Source organism: Narcine bancroftii, chromosome 2, assembly GCF_036971445.1.
Source record: "Narcine bancroftii isolate sNarBan1 chromosome 2, sNarBan1.hap1, whole genome shotgun sequence".
NCBI classification, from domain to species: Eukaryota; Metazoa; Chordata; class Chondrichthyes; order Torpediniformes; family Narcinidae; genus Narcine; species Narcine bancroftii.
Genome location: NC_091470.1, coordinates 322067350 through 322082395, shown reverse-complemented (window position 1 = coordinate 322082395; position 15046 = coordinate 322067350). Strand labels below are relative to the sequence as shown.

Below are 15046 nucleotides of genomic sequence, written 5' to 3'. Positions count from 1 at the left end.
TAAGCTCCTAACTGAAACACATTAGTGTCATGGCCTCCTTGCTTGGTGCTAATTGGTATTTATTTTCATTTTGTAACCCTATACACTGTAATTATGTATTTTACATATTTGTATGAATGTCAGAGGTTATGTGTCTGACTGCATGCAGAAGAATTCTTCTCACTGTTCTAGGTATTTTATGACAAATAAGTATAATAATATCTGTTGTGTGCTTACAGGATTTCGTGCTTCAATAAAAGCACCCTAATTCTGCTAAACTCCAAAAGAATATAAATCTGATTTTTATTTTAGCTGGCCAGTGTTAGGACACCTCTCTCATCCTTGAATTGGATCTATTTTGGATTGTGTCCCATGCCATTCTGACCTTAAATAAGGGAACCAAAACAGTGCACAGTACAGATATACCCCACTTTATGAATACTCGACTTATTAAAAATGCACTTTTATGAAGAAAGTCGTGTTTGCTTTTACGAAAGGATTTAAATGGGTTCTCACTTTTACAAAAATAGCCTCCAATAGAAGTGAATGGGTCTTCGCTTTACACCATTTTGGCTTTCAAAACGTTTCCTAGGAACACTCTAGTTTCGTAAAGCAGGGTATACTTGTACTCTTTTGAATGTCTATGGAGCTTCTGTAGACAATTTCAGTTAATTAAATTGCATTATATGCTGCTCCTTAATGATTTTTTTTCTAAACAAACTAGTCATGGTGGGAGTATTTTTGTTGAATGGCTTAAACTTCATATTTTAAAAGAAATTCATTCTCATTATCTCAATTACTTGAGCAATATCAAATTCTTTTCAGTGAATACAAATGTATTTTGAAAATTATATTTTTTGAATCAAATTCACCTTAAATTAAATGCTGACAATTATTTTCTTGACTATATTGATGCATCACGTGTATCCATCCGAAGAACTAACTGCTTATCTACAAGGGGGCGCGTAAAGAATCTGCACATCTAAAAGTAACTAAAGGCACTTTCAGGTGGCCAATTGCCCCGTATATAAAGCTGCACATTTAGGCAATGTGCGGCTATTTTGAGGCCACTTGAATGTGCGGGAGGTGCTCTTGAGGCGAGAGGGATAATCAGCTCAGTGGCTCCCCCAGCCACCTGAATGCAGCTGGCTGAAAGCGGATGTTAAAGGGTCAGGCTGCTGATCACAGCTGACACCGACCGGGCAGGAGCCGGAGTGTGCTCAGAGCCGCAGCCTGTGCAGCTGTGCCCTTCAGGTGGCCAGTGTTGCGCTTTAAATGCTGCCATCTGAACGGAAATTTAAGGGGCCGCTTTTGCTTCTTCAGGTGCATTCTACGCTAAGAATGCACCTGAAGAAGCCTTAAATGTCTGAGGCATTAACATCCATGAAAATCAGTCACTCCAAGTGCCTTCATTATATGAACAAGTTCATTTCAATGTACAGTGAAAAATATTGTTTTCCATACTATTAAGACAAGTGATCATATAGGTGGATATGGCAGGTAGTACAAAAGTAAAACAGTGTACTGTATGGTGTTGAGTCAAAGGTTTCAGGGTACAGTATTTCTAGGACAAAGTACAGGATATAAGAAAAGTACAGTTAAACAGTTCAACACCGGGGAGGTGGCCAAGGGACCGGCCGTCGGGGGTGGTGGCTGAGGGGGAGGCAGCCGAGGGACCAAAAAATCTGAAATTCGGAACACACTGTCCCCCAAGGGCTCTGGATAAAGGATCGTGTACCTGTACTGTCTTCAGAAGACTTCATGAAGACAGCAAGAAAGAAACTATTCTTGAATCTAGAATCTAAACCTTGTGTTTCTAAGCGTGTGTATCTTCTGCCTGATGGATGGGGAAGACAAGTGAGTAACCGTGATGAGTTTTATCATTCAAAATATTAGACAAGACAACAGGAGATATAGACAGTGTGCATTGATATCCTGAGTTGCATTCATAAACCTGCAGACTTGGGCAAAGCAGTTCCCATACCAAGCTGTGATGCATCTGGACTTCCTATGTTCCATCCATAAAAAATGGTAAGTGTCATTGGAGACATGCTGAATTTCCATAGGTTCTGAGGAAGTAGAGTTGTTGGTGAGCTTTCTTGGCTGTAGCATCAAGGTAGTTGGTCAACTTCACTCAGGAGTAATGAAGAGTGAGTGGGAACTTGACTGATATGTTAGTGCCCTCCATAATGTTTGGGACAGACACTTTTCCTTTATTTGTCCTTGTGTTCAGCAGTTTTAAATTTATAATCAAACACTTCACATGTAATTAAAGTGCACATTCCAGATTTTATTCAAGGTTATTTGTATACATTTTTGTTTGACCATGTAGAATTTGCATCATTTTTTATACATAATCCCCTCACTTCAGGGCACCATAATGTTTGGAATATTTGGGTTCACAGATATTTGAGAGTACTCTGGTATGTTTAATTGCTTCATTGGTGCAAGTATAAGAGAGCCTGGCTTGCTTCTAAGCTTTTGATCACCTTTGGAGTATGTAGTTGCCATTTTTCAACAAAAGGACCAGAGTTGTGCCAATGAAAGTCATATAAAGAAGTTATTATAAGGCTGAAAAACAAGAAAAAACAGTAAGAGACAGTGCCCAAACCTTACGATTACCAAAATCAACAGTTTGGAACATCATTAAGAAGAAGGAGCATACTCGTGTAGATCAGAAATACTCTCATGGATATGTCGATAACTACAGGTGGATGATCCTTTATCCGGACATCTAAAATCTGGAAAGCTCCAAAATCCGGCAAGTGGGGACCAGCGGTTGGGGGTAGGGGGAGACAGCCGGGCGGCCGAGGGACCGGTGGTCGGGTGGCCAAGGGACTGTGGTTGGGGGAGGCGGCCGAGGGATCGGTGGTCGGGGGAGACTGCTGGGTGTTCGGGGGAGGCGGCTGGGGGAGACTGCAGGGCGGCCGGGGGACCGGTGGTCAGGGGAGGTGGCCGAGGGACCGGCGGTCGGGGGTGGTGGCTGAGGGGGAGGCAGCCGAGGGACCAAAAATACGGAAGCTACAAGGCAAGATGCAAATGTGGTATGCTTTGAATCCTGGGTAGTTACTTTACACCTCCATACTTTGCTCCTGCCATCACTCCGGTACAAGTTAATCTTGGTCTCATCTGTCCACAAGACCTTTTTCCAGAATTCTGCAAGCTTTTTTAAATAATTCTTGGCAAACTGTAATCTGGCCATCTTTTCTGTGCCTAACAAGTAGTTTACACCTTCATTTCTGTTTATGAAGTCTTCTGCAGACAGTAGTCATTGACATATCCACATTTGCCTCCTGAAGAATGTTTCTGATCTGTTGGAAATGTGTTTAGGGATTTTTCTTCATTATGATGAGAATTCTACTGTCTTCAGCAGTGGAGTCTTCCTTGGAATACCAGTTCTTTTGCAATTACTGAGCTCACCAGTATGCTCTTTCTTCTTAATGATGTTCCAAACATTTGATTCTGCTGATCCTAAGGTTTGGGCGATGTCTCTTACTGCTTTATTCTTGTTTTTCAGACTCAATAGTTTCTTTGACTTTCATTGGCACAACTCTGGTCCTCGTGCTAAAAAACGGCAACTGCAGACTTCAAAAGTGATCAAAAGCTTAAAAGCAAACCTGGCGCTCTTTTCCTTGCACTCATGAAGCAATTAAACATACCCGAGTACTCACACATACCTGTGAAGCCAAAAAAATCCCAAACATTATGGTTCCCTGAAGTGAGGGAACAATGTATTAAAAAAAGTGCTGTAAAATCTACCTGGTCAAACCAAAATGTGTACAAATCACCTTGAATAAAATCTGCAATGTGCATTTTAATGACATGTGAATTGTTTGACTACAAATTTAAAACTGTTGAGCATTTGGACAAATAAAGGGGGGGAAAAAAAGTGTCTTTGTCCCAAACATTATGGAGGACACTGTATAAGATCTTGAATGATTTTGAGAAAGATGAATGTGGAGAGGATATTTTATCTTGTGGGTGAATCTAGAATTATGGAGCCTCTAAAGCAGTAGTTCTCAACCTTTTTATTTCCACTCACCACTTTAAGTATTCCCTATACCATAGGTACTCTGTGATTAGTAAAGAATTGCTTAAGGTGCTATGTGGGGTGGAAATAAAGTTTGAAAACCACTGTTTTAATCGTACCTAATTGACTTGTTATGTGCACAGTTTCATAACTCCAAAGGAAATGGGCCAATAGCAACTTCTCAAGCAAAATATTTCAGTAACAATTGGGTCTGAGGCAGTGATTCTCAACCTTCGCTTCCCACTCACATCCCACCTTAAGCAATCCCTTACTAATCACAGAGCACTTATGGCATAGGGATAACTTAAAGTGGTATGTGAGTGGAAAGAAAAAGGTTGAGAATCACTGTTTTAATCATACCTAATTGACTTGTGTGCACGGCTTCATAACTCCAAAGGAAATGGGCCAATAGCAACTTCTCAAGCAAAATATTTCAGTAACAATTGGGTCTGAGGCAGTGATTCTCAACCTTCGCTTCCCACTCACATCCCACCTTAAGCAATCCCTTACTAATCACAGAGCACTTATGGCATAGGGATAACTTAAAGTGGTATGTGAGTGGAAAGAAAAAGGTTGAGAATCACTGTTTTAATCATACCTAATTGACTTGTGTGCACGGCTTCATAACTCCAAAAGAAATGGGCCAGTCACAATTTTTCTCAAGTAAAATATTTCAGTAACCATTGGTTGTCGAGCAGTGATTCTCAACCTTCGCTTCCCACTCACATCCCACCTTAAGCAATCCCTTACTAATCACAGAGCACTTGTCACATAGGGAATTCTTAAAGTGGAAAGAAAAAGGTTGAGGACCACAGTCTAAAGTAAAAGGTGATCCAGTTAAGGCAGATGACCCATTATTGTGCTGACTTTTGTGAAGATTTGTGGCTCTTCCTCAGAGGGCAATGAAAGCAAGTCTTTAAATACTTTTAAGGCAGGTGTAGATTGATGATAAACTGAAGTGTGGAATTGAGGTGATCTTTTGAAATGGCAAGTCAGATTCTAGCAATGCGTCCATTCCTGCTCCTAACTTGTTTGTTCATTTTTGGGTATATTGTAATGCAATGCTTCCCCAGTCCCTTAACTGGTCTGTTGTTGACTTTTTACATTTTCTTGATTTTTCTATGGTTTTTAACCTTGCATTATATTCTAACAATTTTGGGAGTATTACTACTGTTGGCACTCCTCTTTCTTTAATCTCATTAATCCAGTGATGGAAATTGCAAACAACTGAGGCCCAAATAATGTTACTTGAAGTACTCCATTAATTGCACTCTCACCCATTTTTTTCTTATAAAATGCCAGACCTACTGAGAACTCTATAAATTTCTGTTTTTGTTTCATGTACAAGCACCTGTAATTTTTTTATACATCTCACAAACAAAGCCATGCAAGTGTGCTAAAAATCAAGAGTTAAAAACAATAACAGATGGAAATACTCAACAGGTTGGGCCACAGCTGTGGGGGAAAAAGAAGTAGAGCTATTGTGACAGGTCAAAGTCACTTAGTTAGAACTGCGAAGATTCTTCAGCCTCTTTGTAAGTTCTGACAAAGAGCTTTCAACTCGTAACGATAGCTGTTTCTTTTTCGATTAATACATACTAGCCTGTGGTGTGTTTCCAGCACTTTGTTTTATCTGTAATTTTTGGCTTTTTAAATTATCATTTATTTCTCTTTTCCCTATATCAACAAATACAATCCAATATTACAAGACTCATGGGATCCTAATCCTGTGGAACAATTTAATGTATAGTTTCTGAAAATCTCCATGTATTAAATCCATATGTTCCACTTTGTTTATCTTGCTCATTTTACCATCAAAGATAATTTAATTAAGTTTATGAGACATGATTTCCCTTCTACAATATTACGATAACTGCCTGATCGTAATATTATTTTGGTTACTGTGTTCCTAAAACAATAAGTTCAAGAAATTTTCTTGGCAATGAAAGGTTATAGTTCATATTATGAATAACTGGATGACACTTTAGAGTGCAGCAAGTCTTTTGAAAATTTGGCACCTGTATTTACAAATTGTGGGAATTGATTTATAGATATTTTCCCTAAACTTCAAAAACCTCATTAACCTCCTTGGAAGAATTTAAAAAAATGTAAATAGTTAGAACCATGTGGTGGGTGGTATCGTCTTGGCAATCAGGTTTCTTTACTTTCTCTTTTATTTCTTGCTTCATTCTTTTCATTATTTCTTCTTGAGGATTTTTTTCTGGGGAGGGAGTTGGGGGTTTTGGCTTTTATACCATTGTGGTGGCGCACGTCGAGACACAGGAAAACTGGCTCCGCACTGTTATTGACGCAGCAGCGGAGCAGCCGCATCAAGGTGATGCTGCCAGGCGCATCTTCTCCTGTGCTCAAAAAGGCGGTGCACTCGGCTGCACTGTGATGTTACTGCCCGCGCGTGGCCGGGACTTAACGGGCTGCCTTGTAAGGCCTCACAGCAGCATTATGACATCACTTCCGTGAGTCTGTCGCCTCCCCTAAGAAGGAACACGCATGGTTTGAATAAATGGCAGTTACTGGTTTACTTGCTTGGTGTTGACAGTATTTATTTCAGTAGCTCTGCCTTTAGCAGTGCTACAGTATCACTATAAGCAGATGACTTGTTACTATTTACTTCTAACTGTTCAATTGCTCAATTTAGAGTGTTTTCTGGTTATAAATTGAACCTCAATACAAGTGATCTTTCCATTAAATGTGCATGTTCCAATATATGAACAATCTCCATTTAGATTAATTACTAATTATTTTACTTATTTGGGTGTCAAAATCACTAGGAAGCATAAGGATTTATTTAAAGTTAACTCTTTACCCTTAATTGACATGTTAAACAATTATTTTCTAAATGGTCTCCTTTGTCCTTATCCTTGATTGGTTGAATTAACACAGTTAAAATTATTATTTTATCTGAATTCTTGTACCTATTTCAGCCGGTTCCAACCTTCATCCCCAAGTCTTTTTTTATATAACAAAATTCTAGAATCAATAATATATATATATGGCAGAATAAGAACCCTTAGTTAAGTAACAAATATTTACAGAAATTAAAAAAGGATAGTGGTATGGCTTTGCCTAATTTTATATTCTACTATTGGGCAATTAATATTAAGTCTTTAATTTTCTGGACATAAGATATAGATGAAATTCTATGTCCACGATGGGTGAGTCTTGAGTGCGGGTTAGTGCAGGGGTTATCATTTGGCTTCTATTTTTTGGGGGGCTTCGTTCCCCTTTGCACTCACTAAATTCAATAAACAAATGATGAATCCAATAGTTAAACATTCAATACAAATATGGTTTCAATTTCATAATTTTTTTGGATTGAACAAATTGATATTGTCAAGTCCTATCCTATCTAATTTTTTCTTCCAATCATCTTTTTAAAAAAAAAACAAGCTTTTATTTTATGGAATATGAAAGGAATAGTAAGTTTTTGTGATTTATTTATGGATAACTGTCTCGTGTCTTTTGAGCAGTTGTCTAATAAATATAATTTGCCTAGATTACATTTTTTTCCAGATATCTACAGATTAGAACTTTTTAAATGTTACTTTATCTACTTTTCTGAAACCACATCCAGACTGAAGTTACTGATTTTATTTTAAAAATTGTTTAAACCCTTTTCAGAAAAGTTTAATAGCAACAATCTATGATTTGATCCTGAAAACACATCCAGTGATTTCTGACAAAATTAAGAATGAATGAGAAAGAGAACTTCAGATACCTTTACCTACATGGGATAAAATTCTCAAATTAGTTAACACTTTGATGTGTGCTTGACACTCTGATACAATTTAAGGTGGTTCATTGGGCCCATGTGTCCAAGGACAAGCTAGCTAGTTTTTACTCCTATATAAACCCCATAGGTGACAAATGTTATTCTGAGGTGGCTTCCCTGACACATATGTTTTGGTCCTGCTATTTCCTGAAAAAATATTGGAAAGATATTTTTGATATTATTTCAGCAGTTTTGCCCATCCTATTACTGTACTTATTGGGCTACCAGTTTTGGATTCTGGCCACTTATCTACTTTAGCTTGTTGTGTGATTGCATTTGTTACATTAATAGCCAGGAGATCAATTCAACTCAGATGGAAAGACCCTAAACCACCTACTTTGTGTCAATGATTTTCCCTATTGTTAGGTCTGCTTTGTTCGAGAATGAGTCAGACACCAGACTGAGTCGAAATCAAGGTTCTTTATTACTGGATTGTAACACTTGCAACTAACAGTGTTAGTTGGAGAAGGCGCATTCTAACGATATCAGCAATTGGTGTTTTTTTTATACCCCAGGACACGCACTTAGTAAATTATCATACCATTACACTGGCCAATGAATAAGCTGTTGCTACCCTTCTCTGTTAGTCTGCTGCACATCATTCTTGTTATTGCCACACTTATCTTGAGCGTACAAGGTCACACCTGCATCCTGTTACTCCTTAGTACTGGGTGACTCCTTCTCTGGTCCCAACTCATGATGTTTTTACCTTACACTATGTAGATTTAGAAAAAAATGAGAAGTGGTACTGTTGACCATTTGAAGAAACCATTTATTCAACATTTTCAAATGATCTAAGTTGATCTTTCCAAATCCTTTCAATATTTTTTTTTGTGTGAATGTAGAGGAGCGGAATTAACAAAACGTTTAACTGCTGAAACATGGTAGCCCAGCTTTTTTTTTTGTTTTGTTTCTTAGTTGGGGCAATATTTTTGTAATAAAATTTGATTCTTTTTCCTGTTTGGCCTTTAAGAGATTGGGAGGCTCAGTTTGCATGTTGCTTAATGTTTATATATGTTAACTGTTGTTAATGCAATCCCAATCTCTTTGTATCATTCTTGTGTTCATACTCTAAAACTTAAAAAGATTGAAAAATAAAGAGGATTTCTTACCTATCAATCATCTTTCTGAAATAAATGGAATATATTAAACTTTTCAAGCTGAGCCAAATGGCTTAATCAAGTGCTGTCATGAAGGTTACCCTTAACTTCTGACATCATTTGATCCCACAATATACTTTTATTAAGAAAAGATGTGATGTCTTGATAATTTTTTTTTAAGTAAAAGTAGAGTTTAACAACTTTTCCTTTTCTGCCTGTGCTGTGTATAAGAATGTAAAAATAAAAACATGGGAATTTCAGTTGTCCCCTCAAGCCTGCCATGTCTTTCAATATTACCATGGCTGATATGCCCCAAATGTCATCTCTTCTGTACCAGGTTCTCATAGCTCTCATTTCCCTGATCTTTCAAAAAAATAATTTCAGATTTATTGTCAGTATATGATATTACATACAACCCTGAGATTATTTTTAAATGCAATCAATGAATATGATTCTATGGGAGAGAGTTCCAGAAAATGACAAACCCCTGTTTTGCAATACACAAGTCTTTCCAACAATTATGAAAATGATCTCTGGGATAATGGTTTTAAAAGTGTTGTTTTACTATTGCCTACTTGGGTAATATATTTTTGTGGGGGAACAACTGAGAAATTATTTTTGTTTTCTTCTTCTTTAATATACAGGAAATGCTGGAAGATTTATCCCCTTGTGTTCTTACGTAGCCTGATGAAATGTTGGTGCCAATGCAGTTAGTGTTTCCAGCACTTAGAAATGGAGAGGCACGCAGGCTCTGTGCTACAGTTTGCCACCATTGTAGCCTCCAAACCTGTTTACCTCCTGAAGTTGGTCGACATACAACAAGCAGATCCCTGCTGAAGACTTTTCCACGTCCCTTACTTAGATCATGCAACTCAGTAGTATTTGGACATTTTCATTTAAGGAATTACAGTACCACAATTGCACAGTTTTATAGCCTTACTCCTCCTCAGGTTAACAGCATCTTGAAGGCAAATGAGTACAGTTTTAAGGTACCTGAATTTGATGGGAAGAATGTTAGTTCTGTTCTAGGTTTTGACACTAACCAATTGCCATCCAATTCTCCAGTCGAAGACCGAAGATGCGCTGCTACATGTTTGCAGTCCCGAGGGATGCTATTAGGTGTTATAGATGGCCATGCAGGCTGTGCCTGTGCACAGGGAGTCAGTGAACGACTCTTTTACTACATTGCAGTTTCTTTGTTACATCATAAGACCTTGTTGGAAATAGAGAATGCTGTGGATAGTGGCAGAGTTGTATTGCCACTTCTACATTGGCACAAACATCCTAATGACTACTTCAGTAAGGAAGCATCAAAAATGTATTTTGATAGCCTAAGAACTTACTGGCAAGAATTGATTGATCTACACTCAGAGGAGACACCTGATACAAGGGAAGCACTGATAAATTCATTCAAAAGGCTCGATAATGATATTTCATTGGAAGCTCAAGTGCCCAGTGATAACTCTTTTCTCAATTATTGGCAGCTGCAGGTGGCATTTTCTGGCGCAACTGCTTGTATTGCATATATAGATGGTGTAGACATCTACATTGCAAATACTGGTGACAGCAGAGCAGTGCTTGGTGTTCAAGAAGAGGATGGAACCTGGTCTGCACTCACACTGTCCAATGACCATAATTCACAGAATGAGAGTGAAGTTGAAAGAGTTAAATCTGAACACCCAAAATCTGAAGCAAAATCTATCGTTAAACAGGACCGGTTGCTTGGCTTGCTTATGCCATTTAGAGCTTTTGGCGATGTCAAGTTCAAGTGGAGCACTGAGTTGCAAAAGCGGGTACTTGAGTCTGGCCCAGAGTTATTAAATGAAAATGAATGTACAAAATTTATCCCACCTAATTATCACACTCCCCCATACCTAACAGCTCAACCTGAAGTCACTTATCATAAACTAAGGCCTCAGGATAAATTTATTGTATTAGCCACAGATGGACTGTGGGAGCTATTACATAGACAGGAAGTCGTAAGAATTGTTGGGGAACATCTAACTGGTGTCCATCTTCAACAACCTATTACTGTTGGGGGTTATAAAGTGACACTTGGTCAGATGCACGAGTTATTAATGGAGAGAAGAGCTCGTACTTCATCTGCATTTGAGGATCAAAATTCTGCAACTCATCTTATACGGCATGCAATTGGTCATAATGAGTTTCGGGCAGTTGATCATGAGCGATTGTCAAAGATGCTGAGTCTTCCTGAAGATCTGGCACGAATGTACAGAGATGATATAACAATTACAATAGTGCAGTTTAATTCTCATGTTATAAATACACATTACAAATGTAATTCAGAAAATTAATGTTAGTAACTATTCAAATATTTTTAAAATAGTGAAGGAATTGTAGAATAATTATTTTTTGTTTAAATTTAAGAGCAATTTGGTAATTATTTATAATTGGACTCTAGAAGCCAGAATCAGTAGTGGCAGATCATATCTAATGATAGGTTTATGGATATAAAAACTTGGAAGACATAAGCTGATTGTTTATTATAAATGTCTGAATGGTCATAAATGCTATGATTTATAAGGTTACTCCCAATTGTCATCAAGGCAGCAAAATCCGTTGTAATTTAAAGAAATGACAATGTTGAACCATAAAATCCTCAGATATTGAGTCTGAAATTATGGAAAATAATATGCTTGAATTTTGTTTGAGTAATCTTAAAATTGTTGGTTCTGACAATGCATTCATAACATTTACAAGTACCTGACAGGAGAGCTACTTGTAATTGAGATCCTAAATCGGATGGATATGTGCCTAGTTTACACTTGTTTTATTCTCAGACTACCTTTGATTGATTTTTGCCATCCAAGGTATTAAAAGGTGAATCCAATTTTTAAACTACTGATTAACTCTTATTGTTGATTTGATTCTTGTTGCAAATTACTTTGAACGTGTATTCATAAAATGGTGAAAATGTCCATCATTAAATGTTTGAAAAGGAAATAATTAAGTAGATGAACTATGCAGCAAATCTGTAACAATGTTAAAATAGTTTTTATTTGTATTTGGTATGCATGTCTACATCTTGATGCATGAGTGGACACTAGAATTATGTATTTCTTACAAAAAATACATAGAGCTGCATGATTAGGCATTTTCTTCCCATACCCATCATAGTTGCACCAGTAATAATTCCTAAATTAACTAAGTTGAAAAGAAAGCTCTTTAAATAAGCAGCATTTTCACTCAATGACAATCTATTGTCAAGTTTGGTGGGGTGAAAAAATGTGCCTGCATATTATTTATTTCAATGTTTGCTATCTGGTTTCACACAGTCTTTCACTGAGTTAGCGTGGGTATATACATGACCACTGTGTGGTTAATTGAGTATAAAACAATTTTCGTTGGTTGGCATTTAGGATCAAAGGAACGCATTCTACTAGAGCCATTCAGGAGAACTTAAAACAATTTTCATGCCATAGTGATTTCCAACGCTCTTTAAAAAAATTTTAGAACTTTACACTGCTAAATTGAGGCAACTCAACTAAAACTTGCCCAACCAGCAATATGGATGAAAAAGGCAAGTCATTCCAGTAAAGTAACACCTACAAACAAATGACTAAAGTTGGCAAAAGGAAAGCTGCAATGTCAAAGCATCAAGTCAATAAGTTTGCTTTTGCATGTCCATTTCATATCTTGATTATTCACAGCCTTGATCTTTATCTGTGACTTTTGTCTGTCACACTTACCTCAAGGCAAAATAAATCATTGATTTCATTCTTTGATCATTCATTACATTGCCACTGTATCATCTGTTCATGCTCAGACCTTGAAAGTTCTAATTGCCTGTTGATAACCAGCATGGGATTCTATTTGAAGTGGCATCTTTTCAGAGCACTGTACAATTTTCTGTCATCTGGCCAATATAACCATGTTAGCATGGCATGTAGAAGTTGTAAATCAAATCATTTTCAAAGTGTCTTCCTCAGCTTTTTGCTAGATCTATCAGCAGATGAATGGGATTTTCCTCTCACCTTCTATGGCAAGCTTACCAAATGGCAACTGAGAGACGGTCACTACCGTATGTGTATGCATGCAGCTGTTATTTTGTTTGGTTGTGTGTGCAGATGGTCGTTAGTCAAGGAGTATCTGAATTCTGATTGTTTTTATTATAATATATAATCAATTCAAACAAGAATATACTGCATGTCATTCATAATTTTGCACATTACTCTTTATCTAGTTGCTCTACTGGTTGAGTATGTTGAGCACCCAGTAAGTATACTGGAACTCTCGATCTTCCTTTTAGTTAATACTAATATTCATAAGAGTCTATTTCCCTTTTTAATTTTGCACAAACCTTTGCATGTGTTCTGCATGGGCCTGCTTTTGAAACAATCCAATTTACTGGAGCCACATATGGAGAGTTATTTCAGCTTGTTTTGCTTTGGAAGAAAAGAATTGTCAGTTTCTTAGCTCAGAATTTTTGGACAATGTACTGACAAGTGACAAAGATACAGCATTGTACTTGAGCTTTGTATTCACTTATTGAGTGATATAATTTCTGTGCTGTTGGTTGTTTTTGTTTTAGTACTTTTAATAAATACTCTATGAAAGTTCTGAGTTATTTTATTTTAGAACACAACATAGAACTGTACAGACAGAAATAGGCCCTTCAGACAATACAATACCTAAATTAATCAAAACCTTTGCTGCTTGTACATGATACGTATTGCTCTATTCCTTTCTTGCATATTCTTGTCTAACTGGAAGTCTCTTAAAGGCTATTATTGTATCTGCTTCCACCACTGCCCTGGAAGCCAGTTCCAGTTTATATGTAAACAAAAGAAACGCCCTGCACATCTTTAAACTCCCCTTACCCCCACACCAACTGAGTTCAAATGCAAGTTGTTTAGTGCATGACATTTTACCCTGGGGGAAAAAAGATTATGACTATCAATGTTGCATAAGTTTATGAACTGTCAGGTCTCCTCTCAGCCACCATAGAAACTGATCCAAGTTTGTCCAACCTCTCCTTGTAGTTCGTGCCATCTAATCCAGACTGTTGTGATAAGTTAAAGTTAATATTTCATTAAAATATTAAGCTGTTTTAAGTATGAAAGTTCTTTTATTAGCTCTGGTCCCAATCATAAAAAACCAATATTAAAGTTCTGGTTAGATTTTTAGGAAAAATATTCATGCTAAATGGGTACATCAGAAAGTTAATAGCCAAGATGTCATGCTCTGAACTTTATTCATTCTTGCCATTGAAATACATGAGACAGTGTGCAATTGAAGTATTTAGTTTATGGATACCAAACACACCAGAAATAACTGGGGCTTGATCAGTTGAAATGTAAGTTTCTGAAAATCAAAAGGTTCCAAAATCTGAAATAACATAGTGGAAACAGTCAAGCAGCATCTGGAAATAAAAATCAATTATTGTTTCAGGTCAAAGACACTGTCAGAATCAAGTATTGATTAGGAAAGTGTTAATTACTGTTGAATAGCATCTAGGCTCTGATTTTTAAGATGTACCAGTAGTCAACCTGTTGATAGTGATAACATGCAAACTCCACACTGTAATTCAGGTCAGGTTAGACCATAGGTCACTGGAGCTGTGAGGTAACAATATTTAACTGCTCTTCAACTGGAGGCTATTGAACTTCTTGCTATGAAAGAAATCTCAGTGCTGGGAAGAGTTGTGTAGTCCAGCAAATAGAAGGGGAGACACCAGCTATTTCTTTCAATTTGTGATGAGGGAGACCTTCATATTTGAGCAGTCTGTCAGATTTTCTTAGATGCTGCCAGTCTCCAGCAATTATTTTAATCACCTGGCCGGATAGATTGCAGCTTCATTTGTTCCTTTGATTAACATTGAATTTCTTTGAAAAGTAGGCAACTGGATGGTTAATTTAATTGTGTTTGCAATAAAACTGCACCTGCTGCTGCTCCCTCACTAGCATCCACTGCTACAGAAAGAGGTTTATCAAAATCAGGAGATTTTAACACAGGATAATGGCATAGCATATCCTTTAAATTTTCTAAAGCTGTCTGACACTTTAGTCCACACAAATTTTTCCTCTTTCTTCAAAAGATTGGTTAAAGGAAGAGCAACCTCAGCAAAATTTTTGCAAAAATTCCTATAATATCCTGCCATTCCTAAAAAAAACCTGACTGCATTTT

At 37.2% G+C, this 15046-nt stretch overlaps 1 protein-coding gene across 6 annotated transcripts in view; it reads left to right on the top strand.

The window, feature by feature from the left end:
- Positions 1–15046, top strand: part of pdp1 (pyruvate dehydrogenase phosphatase catalytic subunit 1) — a 39725-nt gene that overhangs the window by 1367 nt on the left and 23312 nt on the right. For 3 of the 6 annotated variants that reach the window (XM_069921916.1, XM_069921917.1, XM_069921915.1), the window contains exon 2: positions 9544–13476. The exons of 2 other annotated variants lie outside the window; for them this stretch is intronic. In XM_069921916.1, the coding sequence (XP_069778017.1) occupies positions 9592–11214 (1623 nt within the window). In that variant the 5' untranslated portion in view covers positions 9544–9591 and the 3' untranslated portion in view covers positions 11215–13476. Of the gene's footprint in view, positions 1–3496; positions 3771–9543; positions 13477–15046 lie in introns of those variants that run through there. One more of the 6 variants, XR_011352415.1, reaches the window with a different exon arrangement.